Source organism: Chionomys nivalis, chromosome 21 (genome assembly GCF_950005125.1).
Source record: "Chionomys nivalis chromosome 21, mChiNiv1.1, whole genome shotgun sequence".
NCBI lineage: Eukaryota > Metazoa > Chordata > Mammalia > Rodentia > Cricetidae > Chionomys > Chionomys nivalis.
Genome location: NC_080106.1, coordinates 7,191,005 through 7,215,453, shown reverse-complemented (window position 1 = coordinate 7,215,453; position 24,449 = coordinate 7,191,005). Strand labels below are relative to the sequence as shown.

The window sequence follows — 24,449 nt, the reverse complement described above, 5'->3', positions numbered from 1 at the left end:
GCTCCAGAGGTAGGCATGGCAGCACCAACCAGTCAGCCTGGCTCTCAGGAGGCAGGAGAATTGTAAGTTTGAGGCCAGACTGGGCCACCTTATCTCCAGAAATGAAGAAGGAAGAGGAAGAGGAGGATTTTGAAAGTCCCTCAATTGCACACTTGAAAAATGATTCAATGGTGGAGGGTGGTGGTCTATGCCTTTAGCCCCAGGAACCAGGAGGCAGAAACACATAAATCTCTGAGTTCTAGATCACCCTGGTCTACAGAGCAAGTTCCAGGGTATCCAGGGCTACACAGAGAAACCCTGTCTCAAAGAAAGAAAAAGAAAAATGGTTAAAATGCCAAGCTGATGCTGTGTGATTTACTATGGCAAACAGCTTTAAGAAAATAGCACAGCCTGACCTCCTCCACCCACCCCCAGAGGCAGCCCATGTTGCCTACTTCTCCAGCATCTTGCTTCCTTGACTCCTGGCCAGCAACTGCGATACTTGGGAAGCTATTATTTCAGCTCTCGAGAACATTTCTATCAAGTGCCAGTTCCCATTCTTGGAAACAGAAAAATTCATCAATCCCTAGAAAACTGGCTTATACCTGCCTTTGCCTGCAGATCAAGGACTCTTCCAAAGGGCTGTTTTGGCCTGGGCACAGAACCAGGCTCTATCACGATGCCACCCCAGCAGATGGCATTCTCGCCTCCTTCCTCCCTCCATCCAGGGTGACCTCAGACGGGCTCTCCAGATTGAGAGGACCCGGGACACTCATGTTGAACTTACCTGGAGCTCTCACCTGCCCTCCTGCCTCCTCTCAAGCCAACCACCACACATGGTTATAGATGCCCTCACCTCCTGGAGTCCGGCAGTAGTCCAGAGGACTGGCCTTTCCCTACTCTTTACCACTTGAAGAACCATTCCATCTCTGTCCCTGCTGTGACAACCCTGGGCCAGAGTCTGAAGGACCCTAACTCCCTGTCTGTTATTTGGAGTTGTTTCTAGAACTTGTCTGCTGCCTACGTGTCAGGTGGAATTAGAAAGTTGACCATAGTGGTACACATTCTGAGTCCAACATTCGGGTAGCAGAGGCAGGAGGATCACAGCAAACTCAAGCCCAGTTTGGGCTACAGAGTAAGACCATGTCTTAAAACAAAAAAGCCAGATATGGCAGCGCATGCCTTTAATCCCAGTGCTTGGGAGGCAAAGGGAGGTGGATCTCTGAGTTTGAGGTACAGAGCAAGTTCCAGGACAGCCAGGGCTACACAGAGAAACCCTGTCTCAAAAAACAAATATATATATATATATATATATATATATATATATATATATATATGTGTGTGTGTGTGTGTGTGTGTGTGTGTGTGTGTGTGTATGTGTTTTATTATATGTAATATATCATATATAACATATTATATGTGTTAACATATATGTGTGTATGTTAAAAAGCTGGATGGCGCTGGGAAGTGGTGGCATTAGCTTTTGATCCCAGCACTCGAGATCCTAGCACTTTGGAAGTAGAGGCAGGGCTGGAGAGATGGCTCAGAGGTTAAAAGCACTGGCTGCTCTTCCAGAGGTCCTGAGTTCAAATCTCAGCAACAACATGATAGCTCACAACCATCTACAGTGAGACCTGGTGTCCTCTTCTGGTGTGCAAGCCTGTACTGGCAGAACACTGTATACATAATAAATAAACAAACCTTGTAAGAAGTAGAGGCAGGTGGACTTCTGTAAGTTCAAGGCCAGCCTGGTCCGCAAAGAGAGGTCTAGGACAGGCTCCAAAGCTACACAGAGAAACCCTGTCTCAAAAAAACCAAAAGAAGAAAATAAGTTGTCCTCCAACTTCACCATACATACTGTAGCACAACCACACACACACACACGCAGACACACACACACGCAGACACACACACGCAGACGTATAAATACACACACATCAAAGAGATGTTTTCGAAAAATAAAGTTGGTAGTGGACCCCTCTGGGAAGCATGCCAGTGGGACTTGTGGCCAGGAGTCTCTGGCAAGTTACTAACAGGAGTGGGGTGGGGGCAGGGGCGAGTGTTCAGCCCACACTCACGTGAGGAAGATGGGGAAGGCAGCCAGATTAGTCATCAGCATTTTCCAAATGAGTTCGGCATCCGAAGGATGTCTGCGGTTATATTAACCCATCTACGCATTGAAACCAGATCAGGACTGGGGATTTTGGAGGGACAAGCCCAAACCAACCAGAGGCTGATGGCCCAGATCCAAGCCCAGAATTGCACTAAACTACACAAATGTCTCAGTGAGGCTGTTTCTAAACAGGCCTCAGAGAGCTATAACTGACAACCTCTGTCCAGCCCTCCATGGCTCTGAACCATCCCACTATCTCTGAGGGGCAACAGCAGCTGAGTGGCTCCCCCAGGGAGGGAACAGGCCTTCCAATCATGCTAACATGAGAAGTTAGCAAGAGAGAGAGAGCGAGCTGCCTTTAGGTCTAACCTGCTCTCCAGCCCTGGTAAGTGTCCCTTGCTTCTCTTCCCCTCCCCTTAAGGTCTGGTTCCCCCATCCTGGCCCTTGGAGGCAGGGAACCACAGCATGGCTCCTTCCAGGGCCTGCTCAGAGCCAGGAGGGGAGGGACAGGCCTGCGTGTAGACTTGGCTATCCCTGCCACTCAGCCTTTTCCTGCCCACAACTGGGTGTGGAGGCGGAGCCCTGTGCAGGGGTGGAACTGCTGGTGAACTCATCCCCCTTCCTCCTCTTCCGGAAGCTCCAGGAGGGGTTACAAAGGAAGGCCTGTCCCTATTCTGGAAGCCTGTCCTATCCCTTCATGACCTGACTTTCTTCAGGCCGAGGGTGCACGGATGTCTCCTATCCCCAGGGAAAGAAAAGTTACCTGTTTCTCAGGAAAAGGCAGGAAGCACACCCATGCTGGTGAAGGTAACCCCCTCCTCATGCCCCAAGGGCCCCCCAAGTCAGGAGCAGAGGTGAGAGGTAAGGACTTGAGCATCCAGGGCCTGACTGCTGATTATGTCACTCCTGTCCCTACAGGTGACAATAGACAGCACTTACAGATCTCAGGACGACCAGTCTGTATGTTTAACTACTGTGCACCTGCAGACACACCTCAGAGAGCAGCCAGCATGATTTCCTCCGCCACACAGCCACCTGGATGCCATCCCCAAACTCCTAATTCTTCTGAATGACTTATGAGCCCCTTAGCTGCCCTACTCACCACCATGTCTGGACATCTAGGGTGGATGAACCCTGTGACCACCCTACTTCCTGGGTGTAACCATGACCACCGTAGATCTGAGCTCTCCCAGGCTATCTCAGTGACTTGGTATGCCCAGGGCCAACAAAGATAATCACAAGGTCAGGGCCTTTGACACCATGACAAATGCTAACCACCAACCCCAATCAGCAAGCTGTACACCTTGTATCTATAGACAATAATGAGTTCATACCAACCCCAACCTTAATCATGCCCCTCCCATACCTACTTTCTGCTATAGCTCTTTGTTGGCAGGGAGAATAAGGTACCTGGGACACACCTGTACCCGCATAGGTCCACTTCCAATGGGACATAGCTGCCCTTTGACAGCTGTGGGTAAATATTCATATCCCGAGGTATGGCCAGCTCTTTAGGGTACCCTTGAGTGTACCGAGTGCCCAGCTTCATGGAGATAGCCCAGCCAACACCAGCCTCTAGGGCCCTGACTGTCCTGCTTGGTCCTCCTTGCCTCTCGCACTGTTTCCTGAAGGACGTGCCTCAGAAGAATCCTTGCCGGATTAACTCCAGCTCTGCCTCCTTCCCTTGTGTTCCAGGTGAAGAGTCCCAACCCTGGCTTGGGTGTAGCTCAATGGTAGTGTTGGCCTGCCATGTGTGTATCCCTGGCTTCCGTTGGTGTGCATGTACAATGTCCAGTCCCTGACACAGTCCCAGGACAACCAGGACCAGTCTCTCTCAGTACCCGAGGCTTCTCTCAGCACTTCTCACCCCCACCCCTACCCTCATCTCCCTCCTGCCCCACCCCATCTCCTCCCATGGCACAGTTCGGTCTGTTGTCCTGGTTCAGTCTGGACCCTTCCAGACGCCTCTGGCTGTTCTCGCCCCCACATCTGCAACAAACCCTCTCCTCAGCCATACCTAGGAGCAGCCATGGCCTTACTTGTATCATTCACCTACTACGGCAGTTGTTGAGAAAGGGAAAAATTGATGTCAAGCCAGGGTCCCTGCAGGCTCAGCACTCACTCTTGGCCTGTCACTCTCCTGCAGGACCTCCCTCACCTCTGGATTTCACTGGGCTGGTCTTTAATTATAGTGTGTTGGTTACTATCAGGAAAAACAGGGCTGTCAGTCAGCAGGCCCAGTGCCTCTCTGCCAGCACCTCTGCCAACAGCCGGTATGCCTCACTGCTGCTGGCTGTGAAGATTTCCCTGCTGAAGAAAGACTGGCTCAGGGAACGCCCATTGTCACAGCCCTGAGCTGGCCCTTTAGACAGGTCACTGAGAGATCAAGTCCCCTGCAGACTCCATCACCTCCTTGTGCGGGGAGCACATCCGAAGGCTGGACCAAGTCAAGGGTAAACATAGACAGCCTCTCAGCAATCTCTCAGGCACGGCTTGGTGCAGGAATGCTGAGAATTCCCTCCTAGATTCCAGGTCGGGGATGGACTGCTGGAAGACCGGACTGTGTTCTCAGGGTGGCGCCATGACTGACCCCTTCTGCCGTCTGCCATCTGCCTGTTTATGTCCCTCCCAGGGCCTGGAACCTTCCTCTTTCCCTGAAATGTGTGTCTCTTCTTACCACAGACAGGACTTCTTCAAAGGCTACTAAAGGTCACAGTCTAGCTACGCATCTTCAAAGCTCAAGGGCCCCAGCCAGGATACTGTTCTCCTTTCCCCAGGTCTCAAATGCTAGGGCCAGAGCTGCCTCACCTGTCACCATGGTACATCACATTTGTCACCTAACTGTGGGTGGGTTCTGCTCTTCAGCGCTGCCAAGGCAGGCCTACACAGGTTTACAGCTGACCTAGTGGGGAATCGGGGAGCACGTTTTCTAAGGGGTTGAGTTTCACATGCAGGTCCTGCACATGCTGCATCTGACCTCGGGTTTGTTTGGGGATTTTGTTTTGATTTTTTGAGACAGGGTTTTTTTGTGTAGTCTTGACTGTCCTAGAACTTGCTCTGTAGACCAGGTTGGCCTTAAACTCAGAGATTCACCAGCCTCTGCCTCCCAAGTGCTGGGATTAAAGGCATATACCACCAATGCCTGGCCCCCACCCTTTTTTTGTTTTTAAGATTTATTAATTTATTATGTATACAGTGCTCTGCCTGCTTGTATCCCTGCATGACAAAAGAGGGTACCAGATCTCATAGATGGTTGTGAGCCACCATGTGGTTGCTGGGACTCAATCTCTTAACCTCTGAGCCACCTCTCCAGTCCCTTTTTGTTTTTTGAGTTAAGAGTCTCACATCATAGCTCAAACTTGAGGCAATCCTCCTGCCTCAGCATCCTAAATGACTTTATCTTAAATGCCATCCACCTGTGGGCTTTGCAGTGGGCTTTTCCAGATAACTACATCAGCTGCCCTTCAGCTCCCAGACCCATGCAGACTCCCTGCCAGAAACAAGAAACTAAGCGCCTCATATGAACTGGAATGTTCTAGGAGCCAGGGGATCCATGGGAGCTTCCCATAATGTAATAGACCTTAAACAGCCTCCCAGAGGCTGCAAACACATAGAAGCTGGCCATTTAGACTTGCTGGGGCACTTAAAGTGGTACTGTAGGGGGCTGGAGAGATGGCTCAGTGGTTAAGAGCATTGCCTGCTCTTCCAAAGGTCCTGAGTTCAATTCCCAGCAACCACATGGTGGCTCACAACCATCTGTAATGAGGTCTGGTGCCCTCTTCTGACCTGCACACATACACACAGACAGAATATTGTATACATAATAAAAAAAAAAAGTGGTACTGTAGGGAGATGTTCTGTGAGGTCTTCCAGGCCTCTGGGAGCTTCTGCTCTTCCTCCAGGGACAATGAAGGCTTGGGTAGAGGAGCTGCAAAGCAACAGCCACCCGGAAGTGTCTGTTGGAAAGGGTGCAGGGGAAAGGACCTTGGGATGAACCTGTTTGTCTTACCACGCTCAGGCCCTGGCTTCCTCCTAGAAGCTCTGTTGTTTTGGGGGAAATATCGGAGGAACTCACTGCCAGAGCTTTATTGAGTTATTCAGACAGTTCCAGGCAGTTTCTCTTGAATTCTTTTTTTTAAAAAAATATTTATTTATTTATTTATTTATTTATTTATTATGTATACAATATTCTGTCTGTGTGTATGCCTGAAGGCCAGAAGAGGGCGCCAGACCTCTTTACAGATGGTTATGAGCCACCATGTGGTTTCTGGGAATTGAACTCAGGACCTTTGGAAGAGCAGGCAATGCTCTTAACCACTGAGCCATCTCTCCGGCCCTCTTTAATTCTTATAAATAATTCAAAGACCCTTCACCAAGAAGGAGGGCTAAGAATATGGTTATCAGTAGGCAGGGGGAGGGTAGCAGACAGATGAGAGACAGTGGGTACCTTAGTCCAGCTGACCAGTGGTCCTAAAGCAGGGCACCTGCACCCAGAGCCCCAAGATTCAATTGTTGCACCAAGTCCATAATTATGTGACCTTCCACCAAATTGACCAGGCTGTGGATTCAGGGCCCTGTGGCATAGTTGGTTTTGCTAGCCGGCAGTGCAGCTAGTGGGGAGGCTGTGTCCATGGAACTTCTACAGCTCCACTGTGGTCAGGGTGGGTTGCTGTCTAGGCTGACACCCATAAGTCATTTCCTGCTGACAGGGCTAGGCTTCTCACCATGTCCTACTTGCACCAACCTTTGCAGCTCTGCTTGAAAGAGGAGGTACAACAGAGGAGTCAAGTGCTGAGAGTTCAGCATCCTATCTGAGGCTGTTCAGCCAATAGAGATGGAGCTATGAGCACAATCAGGATATCCTGCTGATGGTGACGATGGTGATGCTGATGATGAGGATGGTAATGGCGGTGATGGTGATGATATCAAGATGATTTTGGCAGACAATAATAAAGGCAAAAAAATTTTTTTTGGTTTTTCGAGACAGGGTTTCTCTGTAGCTTTAGAGCCTGTCCTGGAATTAGCTCTTGTTGACCAGGCTGGCCTTGAACTCACAGAGATCCGCCTGCCTCTGCCTCCCAAGTGCTGGGATTAAAGGTATGCACCACCGCCCAGCAATAAAGGAAAATGTTAAATGTCTCACTAAAAAAAAAAAAAATTCTATTATCTAGGTGTGGTGGTGCATGCCTTTAATCTTAGCACTTGGATGCCAGAAGTATGCAGATCTCTTATGAGTTTGAGGCCTGCCTGGACTACATAGTGAGTTCCAGGACAGCAAAAGCTACACAGTGAGACCCTTTCTAGAAAACATAAATAAACTGGAAGGGATGGTGTACACCTTAATCCCAGCATTCTGGAGGCAGAGGCCGAGGCAGGCCAATCTGTGTGAGTTCAAGGCCAACCTGGTCTACACAGTGAGTTCCAGGGTAGCCAAGCCTATGAAGAGAGACCATGTCTCAAACAAAATAATAAATTATTTATTTATTTCGAGAGACATTTTGGCATAAATGATGCAACGTAATTATTGTAAATACTGTTTATGTTTTATTTTTTTGAGATAGGGTTTCTCTGTGTAGCCCTGGCTGTCCTAGAACCACTCTGTAGACCAGGCTGGCCTTGAACTCAAATATTCATCTGCCTCTGCTGGGACTAAAGGTAGGTACCACCACCACTAGGCTCTTACAAATGTTGCAACCTGGTGCTAGAGAGATGGTCCAGTGGTTATGAATACTGGTTGTTCTTTCAGGGAACCCAGTTTTGATTTCCAGCACCCAAATGACAGCTCACAACCACCGTCTGTAATTACAGCAGCAGGGATCCGTCTTCTGGCTTCCCCTGGCAATGCACGAATGTGGTACACAGACATACAAGCAGGCAAAAGACTCATACGAAAACAAAAGCTTTGAAACTATTATTACCACCTGATTCTTACTTTTTGTAATGTACTAGTAGAAACCTTGAAATCACATGGCTCATACTGCATTTCTTTTGAACAGAGCAAAGTTAGATGCCCACACAAGAATGGCAATGGTTACTTGTCAACTTAACAGAATGCAGAACCACCTGAGAGGCAGGCCGCTAGGCCTGCCTATGAAGAGCAATCTTGATTACATTAATTGAAGTTCATTGGAAGACCCGCCCACTGTGGTAACATTCCCTTGGCAGGAGATCATAGGCTGTGTAAGAAGAGGAAGCAAGCTGAGCACTAGAATACATTAATTCTTTGCTGTCCTTGCTTGACTCTGGATGTAATGTGACCAGCTCCCTCTCAAGGTCCCACTGTGGTGACTTCCTTGTCAGGACAGACTGAAATCCAAAGTTGTGAGCTGGATAAATCCTTCCTCTCTGAAGATGCTTCTGTAAGGTCTTTGGTCACCGCAGCAGGAAAGAAGCTCAGAGGGCTAAAAGCAGAGCTAGCCCTCTCCCCATCTGATGCTTTCCAAAGCCAGTGTGAGGAGAGGGCCTTCATCATCACTGAGGTAAAACGAGGCTCTCAATTCATCCTCTCGGGGCTCTTGCAGCAACCGTGCTGTGAAGCAGGTTCAGCAAGACAAGACACCCTGGTACTGACAAGGAGATCAAGTGTTTTTTGTTTTTGAATATTTATTTTATGTATGAGTGACCTGTCTTGTCTTCAAGCACACTAGCAGAGGGAATCAGATCCCATTACCAATGGTTGTGAGCCACCATGTGATTGCTGGGAATTGAACTCAGGAGCTCTGGAAGAGCAGCCAGTGCTCTTAAGTGCTGAGCCGTCTCCCCAGCCCTGAAGGCTTAGTTTCAGAGGGAGAATAAACTGCTAGTGTCACTCAACCTGTGGCAGGCAGGAGCATCTTCTCCATGAACCCTGCTCTAGTCCCTCCACAATGGATTCCAAGGTTGTCTGGCAGACAGGGAGTCAAGGACAGATCAATCCTGGCTGAGCCCCAGATGCCTTCATTGAAGGTGATAGCTGCCTCTCTATGCTTGGCCACAAACCTCTAGTTAAAAGTCAAGACCACAAAAAGTTCCTCCGCGGCTACAGGTGACTCACAGACCTTCAGCAGGTCTCCAGGGGGTTCCACATTAGTTTCCTGTGAGGAGAGCTGGAAACCGGAGGAGTGAAAGTTCAGCTCTCTGGGCCACCAGCTGTACCGGCTGTCTGCCTGGAGTCTCGGCTTCTTTACCTGCATGTCGGTATGATCTAGAGAAGCGCTCTGAGTGGGGCAGAGGAGCCATCCCAGCAACAGGAAGCAGGGCCGTCTGTGCGGCACACCTAAACAGCAGACATTCTCTTGCATTACAGGATGCGGAGCTGGGAAACGCTGCATGGCTGTGCTTGGTCACTGTTTCTTACGGATGACTCCGGAATGCAGCAGAAGAGCAGAGCCTGCAACCATTCAGTCTGTGCCTGTATTATTGAGGTTGCAGCTTGGCAGGGAGCAGGTCTCAGGGAGCCACAGTGGGTTCCAGGGAAGTTAGGCAAGGCCAGAACATGGCCATCACCAATACTGAGGCCCCTTGGCAACTCTAACCAGCCTCAGGCGGTGACAAGAGCGATCATGGTCTTGATGGCGACAGTGAAAGTGGTGGTGGTGATTACTTTTCCATTGTCACCACAAAATACCCAACAAAAGCAACTTAACAGGACTTAGAATCATCACGGACACAGCTCTTTGGGTGCACCTCTGAGGATGGTTCCATAACGGCTTCACTGAGGAGGGAAGACCATCCTCAGCAAGGAAAAGAAGCTGAGCATTAGGCGGGCGGTGGTGGCGCACGCCTTTAATCCCAGCACTTGGGAGGCAGAGGCAGGCGGATCTCTGTGAGTTCGAGACCAGCCTGGTCTACAGAGCTAGTTCCAGGACAGGCTCCAAAACCACAGAGAAACCCTGTCTCGAAAAACCAAAAAAAAAAAAAAAAAAAAAAAAAGAAGCTGAGCATTCATCTCTCTTGACTGTGGTTTGCTGTAACCAGATTCCTCTTGTTCCTGAAGCTGAGCTTTCCCTGCCATGAGGTACCGTCAAACCATGGACTAAAAAAACAGACTCCTTCCTTTTCAAGGGGCTTTAATCAAGCCTCATGGATCTCTTGGACAGCCAGGGTTACACAGAGACAGTGTCTTAAAAAACAAACAAACAAACAAACAAACAAACAAAAAGTCTATATAGCTTTGGCTGACATGGAACCCAATATTTAGACCAGACTGGCTTCAAACTCATAAATATCCACCAGCTTCTGCTTCCCATCATACCCAACTTTGATTTTTTTTCTTTTCTTTTTTGAGTTTTTTTATGTAACAGTCCTGGCCTGTCTTGGAACCCACTTTGTAGACCAGGTTGGCCTTGAACTCATAGAGATCTGCCTGCCTCTGCTTGGGATTTTGACTGATTTTTGTGACCATGTTTTAAGTAAACCTCCATGGATTGGAAGAGGCCTTGACAAAGTACCCGACAAAGGTAACTTAAGGATTTGTTTTGCCTCCCAGTTTGAAGGTCCAGCCTGAAGGTTCACCTTGGTGGGAAGGGCATGGCAGGAGCGTGAAGTAGGCAGACCTCAGTGAGTTCGAGACCAGCCTGGTCTACAGAGTGAGTTCTAGGATAGCCAGGGTTGTTACACACAGAAACCCTATCTTGAAAAATCAAAAACAGAAAGAAAGAAAAGAAAGGAAGAAAGGAAAAAAAAATCCCTCATGGAAAAGACACCGTTCGGAGGGTAGCATGCTATTGTATTGTATAATGACTTGGGTTTCGTTCCTCATCACTGCAAAAACAAAACATAGGAAAACTGTTTCAAAACCCAGAGCTGGAGTTGCTGTGCTTGGCGCTTCCTGTGGAGGTACACTTATTTGCTGGTTCTCACCGTGCAGTACGGTAAGAGAGGCCACTAGCACACGGGAGGATGGGCGGTTCCTACCCTACAGCAGTGCTAATCCTAGGAGAACATCTGATTGGCTCAACCACGCGGTCACTTATCTAATCAGCCGCGGCCAGGAGACAGCTGGCTTTGTCCTGTCACTGAGGCAAGTCAAGATTTCCTGAGAGGTTCCAATGCTGTGTCATCCCAAAGGCCTACTTTCCAGGGGTGGCCTTACAAAGGCAGAATGGTTACTATGACTGCTGGGAAGCATCCAGAAGGGATGCGGGCTGTGAGGCTCCAAGGTATACCATACTCATGAGGTGCAAGCATCAAGTCTCAAAAACTTCCACTACTCCAGGTCCTTTACCCCAGGGCTGCAGATACATTTTAGACTGAAGCTCTGTACTGCACAAGCCCCCGCCTCCTGGGAACTCTCCTTCAGTGCTGCTTGTCCTTACAGCTCTCCAGGTCTCCCAGGTTCTGCTTCTGCTCTGTCCCTTCCCTTTATGTCCTCCCTCCCCCTAGGGAGCTACCTTTGCCCAAAATGACAGCATCGTGTGCATGGTCATTCCCTCCAGGAGTGTGGGGGAGCATTGGGTGGCAGTGACTGAAGAATTCAGTCCTTTCTGCGTGGCCTTCCTGATTTCCCACGCCTCTAGGCCGCTTCCTGCCCTGGAGCCCCTCCCAGAGCCGACCTCTGCACTCCATAGCCCGGATGTGGCAAGAGAAATGCTTTTGGGGCCTGCTCGGCTAGACTCATCGCGCGCCTGGAACCAGATATTCAACAGTTGCTTGTGACTCTGGTCCAGCTACGCTGCTGGCATGCGAGACCAGACTATTATTCTGCAAATGTGATCAACAGGAGCAGAAGCGTCCTCTTCCATCAGGCAGCCTGTTTGTCGGGCCAGGAGCCATTGGCTCGCAGCCGCCCTACTTCGAGCTGCGCGCAACGTGGACGTGAGAGCCGTACGCGCCACAGCCAGGCTAGCGCACGTAAATGACGGACAGCGCATGTGCCACGCCGCACGTCAGCCCGCCACTGGTCAAGAGTCCAACCCATTCCTGTCCACCCGCCTGCGGCCGCTCCTAATTGCGCGCTAACTCAACCCAAAACCGCGGCCCGGAGGTGGCCCGGCGTGACGCATGCGCGTCTTGCTGTATCCTAGCGCGCATGCTCTGGAGTATGCGAGCGTCTGGGCGGGGCAAGGATGAAGCCGCGAAAACCGCGCGAAATCCGCGGGAACTAGCATTTTGGCGCCATGGCGCAAAGTCGTGTTACTGATTTCTATGCTCGCCGTCGCCCGGGCCTTACCGCTCCGCGGGCCAAGTCGGTCTGTCTCACCCCAAGCCCCAGTAGGCTTGTGCCCACTGAGTTGACCCGGAGCAGCAGCCGCAAGCGCGCCTGTCCCTCCACCGAACCTGGGAGCGACCACCCCGCGCCGCCCGTGCGCCGGAGGCTGCAGCTTCCTGGACTGGTGAGGCGTGCGTGGGACCCTAGAGGACCCCTGGTCAGGAGAGGAAACCCTGACTATCGGGCACTGAGGCAGGGGACTGGGTGCTAAGACTGAAGGAGGATTAGAGTCTCTTTTCAGGCTGGGGACTCCTTTCTCTCCCCAGGGGAACCAGACCTGGGTTTGCTGGGAGACTGCAGCAGGCAGGGGTTGGGGGTGGCTGTTGCGCAAAGAATTGGGCTGGAGCTTCTGAAATGGGGAGAAAACACAAGAGAGCCAGGCCTGAAAGGTGCTTCGAGAAAGAAGAGGTCCAACAGACCAGGTGGATCTTGCCTGTGTCATCAGACGCCTCAGATGACAGACCCTCTCCCCCCCAGCCTGGCTCCAGCCCTCAGGGTCTAGTGAACTGAGACCACCTGGTACTGGCTCTTCTAGCCAGTGCTCTTCCTGCTGAGCAGGTCACCCCCACCCCAGTGTACTGATCTGTGGCTTCTTAATTACCAGGACTCCTGCCCCAGTTCCCCAGCTGACCCCAGCCCTCCAGCAGACCCTGGCTCCCCAGTAAAACCATCTCCTGTCAAGAGAATAAAGGGCACCGCTGTTTCAGAAGGTCCAGGCCTTTCTGCCACAGTTCAGCAGCAGGACAAGGTAAGGAGGCTGGGCTGAGGGTGGGCTGTGGGCAGGACTACGAATAACTGGTAGAACTAACAGTACCTGTGTCCCTAGGTCCCCTCAAAGGACTCTGTCTCTGAGCTCCAGTCCTGCCTGAAGCGGGCACGTAAGTTGGGAGCCCAGGCTCGGGCCCTGAGGGCCAGAGTCCAGAAGAATGCTGTGGAGTCTTGTACATCAGATGCCAAGGAGCCCTCAGAGCAACCATGGTGAGTCCTAGGTGGTCACAAGGTCCACGGGAAGACAGGCTGTTAGGGGGCACTGCAGGACCAGGGTGGGTGGCCTGGGTGCCATAACTTGCAGGGAGACAATTAGTGTGCCTATGGGGCACGGGGCCGAGAGCCAGACTGTCTAGACATAGATACACCAGTCTACTCTTCACCAGCATTGTGCCCTTGTCCCCCACCTGAAAAGGACGTGGTCACTACAGCCTCTGGCTTGTTCTAAGTACTGTGGGCAGTATGGATGCTGTGCCTGTCTCTCCAAGCTGAGTGTGCTGGGCAGGCAGGTGTAGGGAGCAGACTGCTGCTTGTCCCGGTCTGATGCTGTCCTCACAGACGGCAGTAGATCCTCAAGGACTTTGCAAATTGGGAGTTCTGAGGTTCTGACTCTGCTGCCTTGTTGTCTGTTGGTGGGGGTAGGGTCAATTGTGTGGTTTGTTGGCATAATGAGACTGCTTCCCATTTACAGTGTCGAGAAAGTCCCTGCCTACCAGCGCTTCCATGCCCTGGCCCAGCCCGGTCCCCCTGGCCTCGTCCTGCCCTACAAGTATCAAGTGTTGGCTGAGATGTTCCGGAGCATGGATACCATCGTGAGCATGCTTCACAATCGGTCTGAGACCGTGACCTTTGCTAAAGTCAAACAAGGCGTCCAGGACATGATGCGCAAGTGCGTGGTGTGGTAGAGAGTGGGTTTGGTTGCCCTAGACGTCTGATGCCAGTCTGCGTGATCCTTCTGACCCAGCCCTCTTCCTTCTGTAGGCGCTTCGAAGAGCGCAATGTGGGCCAGATCAAAACCGTGTATCCCGCATCATATTGCTTCCGCCAGGAATGCAATGTCCCCACTTTCAAGGACAGCATCAAGAGATCGGATTACCAACTCACCATCGAACCCTTGCTGGGACCCGGTGAGTCTTTGGTGAGGCCCTGGGTGGACTTGCTCACCTTGGGTTTGCGGGTGAAATGGTTGGTGTCAGGCCTAGTTTTTGAATTTCCGTCACGGGTGGGCAGCCGGACAGACCTGGGCTCACCATGTTTTCTTCTTGCAGAGGGTGGTGGTGGTGCCACCCAGCTCACAGCCACGTGCCTCTTGCAGCGCAGACAGGTCTTCCGTCAGAACCTGGTGGAACGAGTCAAGGAACATCACAAGGTGAGCGCTGGCGTTTGTGGAGCCATTGAGCGGGTTCAGTGACTGTCCTGACTGCAAACACAAAGGTTCCTCTTAGTCCCTTGCCGTGGCTATCTTAAAATGAACTGAGGAGGATTGATTTTATTGCTGATACCTTCTGCACTATAGGCTGGAGTTGGGGCAGAGCTGCCTGGAACCCAAAAGCTGGAGAGCTCAGATTACCTTGAGACCCTGAGAGGAGGGATCTAGTGTCATTGCCAACAGTGCCTAGCCAGGTGGTGGTGGCACACGCCTTTAATCCCAGCACTCGGAGGCAGAGGCAGGGGGATCTCTTTGAGTTCGAGGTCAGCCTGGTCTACAAGAGCTAGTTCCAAAGCTACAGAGAAACTCTGTCTCGAAAAAAAAATGCAACAATGCCTATATTATGCTAAGAACGTGCCTCTTTATACCTGGATCTCTATCTAGGCACAGAAAGGCTGAGCGAGGGCTTCTAGCTGGGACTGAGTTGTAGCCCGATGCTCTCCTTTCCTCCAGGCTTTCCTTGCTTCATTGAACCCCCCCATGGCTGTGCCTGAAGACCAGCTGACACGCTGGCACCCACGCTTCAATGTGGATGAAGTGCCCGATATTGAACCCGCCGAATTGCCCCAGCCTCCTGTCACGGAGAAGCTCACCACCGCCCAGGAGGTGTTGGCCCGAGCCCGCAACTTGTTATCACCCAAGGTGAGGCTCTCTAGCCTCTGATTTCATCCCTTCAGGTAGTATGGAGGTAGCAGCTGAGTGCCTCTGGGTTGGTTGCTTCTTACTTTCTCAGCTAAATGCACAGAAATAAGATGTGCCCCAACCCTCTCAGAAGCACATACGCGAACTGCAGCAGCTCAGCTGGCTGTGTATACTGGGAACTTGGCCTGGAGAGGGCAAAGGGCTTCCCTTCACAAGTCACTGTTTGTGACATCTGACCTGTGCTTATTCTGCAGATGGAGAGGGCCTTGAGTAACCTAGCCCTGCGCTCCGCTGAGCCTGGTAGCCCTGGGTGCTCTAGTCCAGCACTCCCAGCCACTCCACCAGCCACCCCACCTGCCGCCTCACCCAGTGCCCTGAAGGGTGTGTCTCAGGCCTTGCTGGAGCGGGTAAGTCCTGGGTAATAGGTAGGGGGCCTTGGTGACCAGACGGGGCCTTGGTAACCATGTGGTGCTGACCCACTTCATGCAGATAAGGGCCAAGGAGGTCCAGAAACAGCTGGCACAGATGACAAGGTGCCCGGAACAGGAGCTTCGGCTGCAGCGGCTAGAGCGCTTACCAGAGCTAGCCCGGGTGTTGCGTGGTGTCTTTGTGTCTGAGCGCAAGCCAGCACTCACTATGGAAGTGGTCTGCACAAGGATGGTGGACAGTTGCCAAGCTGCCCTGAGCTCAGGTTTGTACAGAGCAAGATGGGGGAGGGTGGGCATAGTCATGCTCCTGTGTTCTTGGCAAGGAACTGGGTCCATTTCTGACCAGAGACAGTTTGTTTGCCATGGACTTGTTGGAATCCCAATCCTGCCACTTAGGGCCTCATCTCTGCTTTTCAGGCCTGCTCACCAGGCTTGGAGTATGTGTGTCTTCCCCTTGTTCATTCCCCTGGTGTTTGAGAGCAGTGCCCAGGGACCCCCAGGCCTCTGCTTGGATCCACTGCACATAGCAGTGGCTAAGCCTTGAGAAAGGCCATGTTGAGGGGTGTAAGGTACCGGGTTGGGTAAGTGAGCTGAGCAAGTCATCCAGATACTGTTCTTAAACTCACAATGCACTTCTGCAGGGGAGATGGAGAAGCACGTGCTGCTCCTAGCCGAGCTGCTGCCAGACTGGCTCAGCCTGCATCGCATTCGCACGGACACTTACATCAAGCTGGACAAAGCTGCTGACCTAGCTGGCCTCACTGTGAGGCTGACCCAGCGTGTCCACACTGAAGGGCTGTGACTTAAGTTCTTCGCCTGATGGTCTGTTCTCTTGATCAGAACAACGCACTTGAGCTCTCTCCCTCCATGCCACAGGCCTACCGCCAGTATGGGCAGCGGTTGTGCCCATGGATCTCATAAAGTGGCTTTGGGGTACCCCAGAGCCAGCTCTTTGTGGTTGCTGGGGAAGCGGACTGAGAGCAGAGGATGCCAGATGTCTGACTCGTCTAGTTCCAGGTACTGTCGGTCCAGATGGGAGCCCCAGGCCAGCCTAGCCTGCTCCTTCGTCCTATTAGAGCTGCTCTCCTGATCAGAGCCTTAAGACCCACACGGAAAACAAGGACAGTGAGCTCTGAATGGCAGAGTGAAATTGGGCCTTCTGTATATAATGAAAATAATTTTATAGCTTTTGAGACCAAAATTTATGAAAATGAAGATTTTTTTTTAAGCTTCTTTTCCGTTCCTATGGCCTTGGATGTGACTGTTAATCTTGACTTTTAATATAGTCTTGTAATATTTAAATAAAAGTGCTACCAAGAACAAGCTGAATAGGTCACACCATAAAATACCTTTAAATGATGCCCACTGTTGTGTGGTGTTTTCTTCTGTGACTCGCCTTCTGTGACTCGTAAGACCGGGCCAGTAAAAACCTGGGTGAGAACAATCTTCTGGGGGTGGACCCACTGCTGTTGATGCTCAACCAAATAGGTGCGGGTTTCTCTGTAACAGCTCTGGCTGTCATGGAACTCAGAGACCCGCCTGTCTCTGCCTCCCAAGTGCTGGGATTAAAGGTCTGCGCCACCACTGCCTGGCCTCAAAATAGGATTTTAGATAGGTAGTGACTGGACTATGCCCTTGGTCCACTGTCTCCATTTTGGTTCTAAAAGCCCAGAAAACTTTCTAGAGGCTATAACTTCTATACAGAGCTGAGCCTACCTGTTGTGATGAGGTCCACAAAGTGACATAGCCACCACCTGCCCTCCGTCCCCCAGTCACCCTTTGCTGGGGGTGGGAGGATACAGAGACTTCTGATTTCCCTTTCAATGGTCCTGTGACGGTGTCCGGTATTGCCTGGGATTGGAGCAGGTATTGTCCTTGCCTTGGACTGGGCCGGAGTTGCCAGGCAGCTGTGTTATGTGATCCGTGCAGCAAGATGACAGGAAGAACCTTATGTATCAAACTGTTTATTAATCTTGCTGTGTTGTAGCCTGCAGTAGTTCTGCTCTAGGACTCAGCACATATAGAAAAATGCAAGGACCCAAGTGGTCCATAGGCATGGTGACCAGCTGACCAGCAAAATCAACAGTCACAGGAAGGGCAGCTGGTGGCTCAGAGGCTGAGCCACTGTCCGGCCGGCCGCAGGTGCAGCAACTGTTCCACCGTCTGTCACTCATATTGCAGGAGAGAGAAGAATGGCACTGGTCCTAGCTTCTCTCTGCCCTTCAATGAGGTCAGCTCCACCAGGCTCACACACTCCACCACCTCAGCCCGTAGCTGGCCCAGCAGTTCACAGGCAGCACGCATGGTTCCTGGGGTGAAGGGACAAGTAAGGAACGTAGTAAGGCTCTCTGCTGAGTCAGCACCCCAGAGCTTGTCCTTTGAAACCCGTGGCTCTCACCTCCAGTGGCCAGGAGATCATCTACAACAACCACTCTCTGCCCAGGTTCTAAGGCGTCTTTCTGGATTTCCAGCTCAGCCTACAGGCAGGAAATAAGAGTCTAGGAGTTAACAAGTGACCACCACCCCTAGCCTTTCCACGTTTCCTTGTGGCATAAAACAGGTTTCAAACTATCCCACACTGACTCCTAGACAGCTACCCACCTACCTTGCCATACTCCAGGGCATAGGAGGCTGATACTGTGGGGCCCGGCAGTTTCCCACGCTTCCGGATGAGCACACAGCCCAGGCCCAGCTCCTGAGCGAGGGAAGGGCCAAACAGGAAGCCCCTGGAATCCAGGCCTGTTAGGATGAGAGAGGGTGTTGGAGCTGAGGGGTGTGGGGTTCCCAAGAGACCTAGTATTGAGAGAACAGTACTGGCCAGGAATACTAGGTCTTACTAGCTATAGCTAGAAGGCACTGATGGCTGCTGGGTAGCTTCTTAGCCTTGGGGGTGTTATCTGCCTTCTGTATAGCTCAGGGACACCTACGCTTTTGCCACCTCTTTTTTATTTGAGACAGGGTTCTTCTGTAGTTTTGGAGCCTGTCCTGGAACTTGCTTTGTCGATCAGGCTGGCCTTGAACTCAGAGGTCTGCCTCCTGGTATTAAAGGCGTGTACCTCTCAAATGCAGTACTTTATCTGTAGTACAGGGTACAACATGGGTCACCTCCCAGAAGGCCTCTGAGTACTTGTCAGGGTCACTCTGTAGTCTGGAGTTCTCACCATCTGGGTCATGTCTGACTCCCCTGGTTGACATTCAGAGATCTTAGGGTGTTTCTGAAGCCCAAGCATGGAGCCTGGTACACCACAGGTGATCAGCCAGCACAAGACTGTAGGAGAGACACTCCAGTATAGTCCTGAGGGATAAGCAGCCCCTGAGGCTACCAGACTCTAAGCCTGTCCAGGCACGCCCCCTTTTGTCCCAAGGCTATGCATTTTCTAGGATGAGCTAGCAAGTGACTACCCCTAGCAAGGGGTTCCAAGGCCTTCTTCAAAGTTCTCAAAGCACACATATGCTCCTTACAGTCCTGCTGTCAGGCTGCTCAACCTCCCGCTCTAAAAGAGGAAGGTCTGGCCCTAAACATGGACAGAGCAGAGTCCATCTCTAATAGGAACAGACACTGAGGACCGAGGTCAGAGGACCTAGCAGGGGTGGGAGACGCAGTAATCATCCAGGGTCAACAAGGGATTAAGGCAGGTAAGAACAGATTGCTAAAGGAGGGTCCGGAGGTTGAAGAAAGAGGGGTGTAGGGAAGACGGAGGGAAGCCTGGACAGTGGGGGACCAGCACGGCCTAGCGTGGCCACTCGCCTGCGATGTAGTCGATCTTGCCGCCATGCGTAGACTTAAGGTGACTGGCCAGGAGGCGGATGGAAGCTCGGAAGGAGTCGGGGTCTTTCAGGAGGGGCGAGATATCCCTGGGGACAAGGACAGGCGAAGTGTGTGGGGGAGGCGGAGGCCCAGCAAGATCCCCCTCACGACTGCCCACGCGCCTGCGCCGGGAGCCGAGAGCTGGGCGCCAACGCCTCGCGGGCTCGTGACCTCACCTGAACAGCACGCCGGGGATGGGGAAGTCGGGGAAACTGCGGATGCGTCGCGCTACCAGCTGCAACTCAGGTTCCGCCATAGCCGCGTGCAGGAGGGAGAAAGGGCAGAGGGAGTGTAAGCAGACCGGAGTCACGCCTGTCCGGGAACAAGGGTGGGGCGTCCTCGGTGGGCGGGGCTTCTTGGGCGGGGCGTCCTTAGGGAGTGGTCCTGCACGAGGGGCAGCAAGTGAGGGGGCGGGGCCTCTGGGAGACGGGGGTGGGGGTGGCCTCTGGCAGGAAGTAGCACATCTTTTGCTCGAAACCTAGGTGACATCAAATTGAAAGCCTGGGGTTATTTCTGGGTGGAAAAAGGATACGAGCCTTGGTACCCTTTTGGGTTCTGGCTCCCGCACTCCTGCCTATTCAGTCCCGCTTTTCCCAGGGCCCGCCTTCTGGACCTGGACTGGACTGTGCTTCCAGCGCGCAGTGTGAAGGGACCGAGGCTCAGCCCTGCTTTCCCATTAGCCCGGAAGGGAGCTGGCGGATAGCTTCAGGTCCAGAGGTGCAAGTGAATTATGTATGGTCTGGAGTAGAGGGGAAAAGCAGGGTAGCACTTCGGGGTGGGGGTAGGGCCACAGACTCTCTTGTGCTTCTGCAGCAAGATGTATCCTTTTCGCTTTGGGGAGGGGACCAGAAGATCTGGACAGAAGACTGGGATCTACCTGCCCAGCATAGTACCTGGGCCTACAGGTAGTGATTGGAAGACTGTCCTCCGAGTTAGCATTATCAACTTCAATGCGGTTGTTATTACTCAAAAGAAATCCTTCAGATTGGGCGTATGTTCTGTCAAAGGAGAGGGGGGGTGTAAGGAGGGTCTACTAGATCCCAACTAATTTTTTCCTCACTCCCACCACCCTGCCTGCTGCAATTCTTCCATTTGCGGTGGTCTCTGGAGGTGTTAGAGTACGCGCGCGCGTGCGCGCGCGCACACATACACACACACACACACACACACACACACACACGGAAGGTTAACTGAAGGGGAAGTTGTCATCCATGCTGGATTGAGACTGTCAGTTAAGGTGATGGAGCTGCTTTGGGGTCATCCATGCTTCTGTAATCAATGAGCTCATTGTACCCAGTGGTTCCTTTGGTCTGTCATTGGTATTCTATCTGAGGCACACAGATGTTTATGTCTCTCCAGGAGAAGTTCATACAACAAGCACATGGGCCATCTAATGTACAATGTCTCCCATCATCTCTATTCCAAATACCAGGATAGATGGGCATGGTGGTATATACATTTAATCTCAGCATTCAGGAGGCAGCTACAGGCGGATTTCTGAGTTCGAGGCCAGCCTGGTGTACAGAGTGAGTTCTAGGACAGCAAGGGCTACACAGAGAAACCCTGTCGAGAGAGAGAGAGAGAGAGAGAGAGAGAGAGAGAGAGAGAGAGAACAGCTAACACATCTCCTGTTCATTTATTCTTGGAACAGAATAATTTATTATAAGGGAATTTATTCTCTCAATCTCTCTTCATTATCATTTTCCAACCTTCACAATTCAGCTTCGGCACTACAGTCATTGCACAGATATGAGAACTTGTTCAGGATGGACAACTCCCATGAGCCTTCAGGGAAGGGGTTTAGAGGTTATATCTTGTGGCCTGCACATGACAGGAGGCAGGTACAGCAGAAGTGGTCCCAGAGTGTGCTGAGCCAGAGCCAGAAATTTTGGATGTCATCTTCCTGTCTCTTGGGGGCAGTGACTGACCTCACCTTGGACCAGACAATGAAATATCTTTGTCTCTTGTTTGCAGCTGGTGGGAAAAGGGGGGGTCACTCCAGGGAGTTGACATGGGGGTGAGGACTGATGCCCAGGTAGATGTTGGCTCCTTGGCACAGCACTGAAATCTTCACCTTTGTCGACGACACCAAGGTTGAAATATATGCAGGCACAGTGAGAAGACAAAGTGACAGCTCTTCAGACCCTGGGCTGCAGCACTGGGTCATGGTCAAGGCCCCAGGGCACTAAGAACTTCTCTTTCAATAGCCAGCTGGGAAGATGGCCCGCAGTGCTAGGGAGCAGACTCCGGATCAGGTCTCCAGTATATGCAGCCTTGGACCCTTGCCACTGGCTACAGAGGCCAGGCAGCCAGTGGTGGGTGGGCAGAGGACAGCTGGTCTCTTTTGCCCATCAGTCCCAAGGCCAAAGCCTTCTAGGCACTTGCAGGGCTGGCTGGAGATTCCGATCTTGGCTAATGGGGCCAGGAGCACTTCTCAGGGACAGACTCAGGAGGTGTCAGACACTTTCCTAATTTTTCACAGCCTGGTGGTGCCCAATTCTAGAAAATGAAATTCAACAAAATGAACTCAGTTCTTCAATCTAGGCACAGTTACAAGATGTGGCCCTTCCACCTCACCCACCCACTTGACCAGAGTGCACAGACATGGCCATCTCCATGCCTTCCAGAATCCCAGGAATGTGGAACCCCAGGACCTTCTTCAAGCAGCAGCTCCGGATCTGCAGACAAGGGGTGGCTGGTGGGGTTGCAATCAGAAAGCAAGTAGCAAGGAAAGTGAGGCCCAGTGAGGGAAGCCTCAGGGTGGAACTGCACCCAACTGTCTGCATCTCAGGCAGCTTACAAGTGGGGGAGCCAGGGAAAAGAGGCTGCTATGCCACAGGGAGACTATGAAGGAGTTAGACTCCCTGTTAGCTAGACAGACAGACACAGGGGCTATGCCTAGGTGATATAGATGATGAATTTCCAAGATGGCCAGCTTCTTCCTCACCCTCCTGACTCTTCACAAAAGCCTGACAACTTAAGACACAAGCTTTGTAGACGTCTGTCTCCCACCAGCAGGCCCCTGCTTTTGGATTGGCTCAGTCAGTTCAAGGCCTGCTCAGAACAGGTCACACATCGGCTCTGGGTCAGTCACACATCCTAGCTTTCTTCAACTGGCCAACCCTCAATTAGGGGAGGGAAACTTTCAGAGACTGTAAAAGCTGAGCCCTAGGAAGAGACTGGATTTTTCTGCTTCACAGAGGAGTTATTTTTCTGTGTGTCTGCTACATGTGTGTGTTTCCTTACCCCAATAAACGCCTTTCTTTCTTAAGCTGCTGATTCTGTGTGTGCTTGAGACAGCTCTGCTGCTACCTGCTGCATCTAGATTTCTCCGGCCTTCTAATTATTTGACTGGCAGAGTAAACCGACCTGATCAAAACCCTAGAGTGTGTCACAGCCACTTATTAGGAAAAGACCATATTCTCCGCTGAGGCCACTCACTGGACTATACTAAAGAGCAGCTGCAGACTGGGTGGGAACGGCAACGTACCACTGTGAGGACACTTGAGCTCTTGAGGCCCCAGAACCCTGGTAGGCCTGAGGAACTCCCTGATCTACCACTGTCATTTAGAGGTCAGAACACTAGTCTGGTGGGGACTATCTCCTGAGCCAAACTGCTGCCATCTTCAGGAGTTTAGCTGGGCTTGCTTGCTTTTTGACTATTGTCTTTCCTTAAGGACTACCAGGAGATGAATTCAATTCCCAGCAACTGCATGGTGGCTCACACTCATCTATAATGAGATCTGATGCCCTCTTCTGGCCTGCAGGCACACATGTAAGCAGAACACTGTATATATAATACACACACACACCAAAAAAAAAAAAAAAAAAAGTCTACCAGGAGAATCTTGGGACTCTCACCTGAGTATCCAGCCACTCCTCCTAGTCAGTTGCATGCAATTCTGCCCTAATTGCAGGCAGACTTGGGGGCTTAGGGAGGGGTTAGAGTATATAGGAGGGAGCTCTATCGACATAGCAATGGGGAGTCATCCTTGCTGGCTACAGACTTTACAGCATGGGTGCTTTAAGTGATCCTCTCCTGTTCCATGTTCCTGCCTGTAACTCTTCATCCATGCTCCTATGAGAAAGCCTATACATTCTTTGGTTCCTCAGAGTAAACATTGGTGGGATGTACCTCCCTTTGTTATTGGGACTTTAGGAGGAGGGGTAGATGTTTCCATCTCCTCTGGGAAAGAGTTTAACAATAACCAGCAACACAGGCACCAGTCTGTGAATGCAGTGAAGAAGTTGGTCCCAGTGAGACCCTCAGAGGAGGCTGGGGCCAACGTGGATAATTAAATCCACTTAAAACCTGAGAGAGTTCTAGAAGGAATTCTAGACACAAAAAGAACAGAGTTAAACACGGCTTCTTGGTAGCAGCATTTTCTCAGGTGGGCTCTGTTAGCTAGAGGCAAATGTGTCTCATTTAAGAGAGGCTTCCTGACTCAGCTTTAACTGAAAAAACTTTGCAGCCCTATTAAGAGGCCCCACCACAAAACACTTAAATGGTGTTATGAATAGCCGACAGCAAGCTTCTTGGTGGTAGCAGGACTCTGAAACTCCACAGAGTTGTAGCAATAAACATGGCTCCTGCCAGTACCTCTGCCATGAAGCTAGACTCTCAAAAAGCTAAAGAATGGGGTGGATCCAGCTGTCAAAGCCACAGCTTTAGTCCTAACCATATGGCTTAGCAAATTAAAGACTCATGTGGTCAGAGAAAGAGAGACAGTAAAGATAGATTCAAATGGGAAAAAAAAACTCTAAACAGTTTAGAGTGTGTTTAAAAATATATGTAGGCTTGGGAGAGAAAAGAAAAAGGATAAAATTCTTAAAATAAAAAAGAAAGAGAGTAGTTGGGTGTAGTGGTGCACACCTTTAATCCCAACACTTGTGAGGCAGAGGCAGGCAGATCTCTGTGAGTTTAAGGACAACCTGGTCTACATAGTGAGTGCCAGGACAGCCAAAGATATACAGAGAAAGCTAGTCTCAAAAAACCAAAAATTAAAAATAAAAATAGAAGAAATAGTTTAAAATAAAGCCATGCAAAGATGAAAAATACACAGAGTCTGGATACTGAATGTTATTGTGTTGTC

The 24,449-nt window shown here is 51.1% G+C and overlaps 3 protein-coding genes across 8 annotated transcripts in view; 1 reads left to right on the top strand and 2 right to left on the bottom strand.

Moving 5' to 3' along the window:
- Nucleotides 1–12,066: 12,066 nt before the first annotated feature.
- Nucleotides 12,067–16,937, top strand: Cdt1 (chromatin licensing and DNA replication factor 1). Its single transcript, XM_057753807.1, has 10 exons — nucleotides 12,067–12,405; nucleotides 12,886–13,029; nucleotides 13,108–13,259; nucleotides 13,741–13,938; nucleotides 14,031–14,176; nucleotides 14,318–14,418; nucleotides 14,932–15,120; nucleotides 15,375–15,527; nucleotides 15,610–15,811; nucleotides 16,190–16,937. Exons 1-10 carry the CDS (start codon nucleotides 12,190–12,192, stop codon nucleotides 16,348–16,350), a joined length of 1,662 nt encoding a protein of 553 aa, XP_057609790.1. The 5' UTR covers nucleotides 12,067–12,189; the 3' UTR covers nucleotides 16,351–16,937.
- Aprt (adenine phosphoribosyltransferase) lies at nucleotides 14,214–19,689 on the bottom strand. The gene is made up of 6 exons (XM_057753809.1): nucleotides 19,533–19,689; nucleotides 19,297–19,403; nucleotides 18,154–18,287; nucleotides 17,947–18,025; nucleotides 17,265–17,857; nucleotides 14,214–14,388 (listed from the first exon to the last, which is right to left on the bottom strand). The coding sequence occupies exons 1-5, from the start codon at nucleotides 19,610–19,612 to the stop codon at nucleotides 17,715–17,717; spliced, it is 543 nt and encodes a 180-aa protein (XP_057609792.1). The 5' UTR covers nucleotides 19,613–19,689; the 3' UTR covers nucleotides 14,214–14,388; nucleotides 17,265–17,714.
- Nucleotides 19,690–20,808: 1,119 nt separating this feature from the next.
- Nucleotides 20,809–24,449, bottom strand: part of Galns (galactosamine (N-acetyl)-6-sulfatase) — a 31,949-nt gene continuing 28,308 nt past the window's right edge. For all 6 annotated transcript variants that reach the window (XM_057753642.1, XM_057753639.1, XM_057753643.1 and 3 more), the window contains one exon: nucleotides 20,809–21,855. In XM_057753642.1, the coding sequence (XP_057609625.1) occupies nucleotides 21,769–21,855 (87 nt within the window). In that variant the 3' untranslated portion in view covers nucleotides 20,809–21,768. The remainder of the gene's footprint in view (nucleotides 21,856–24,449) is intronic.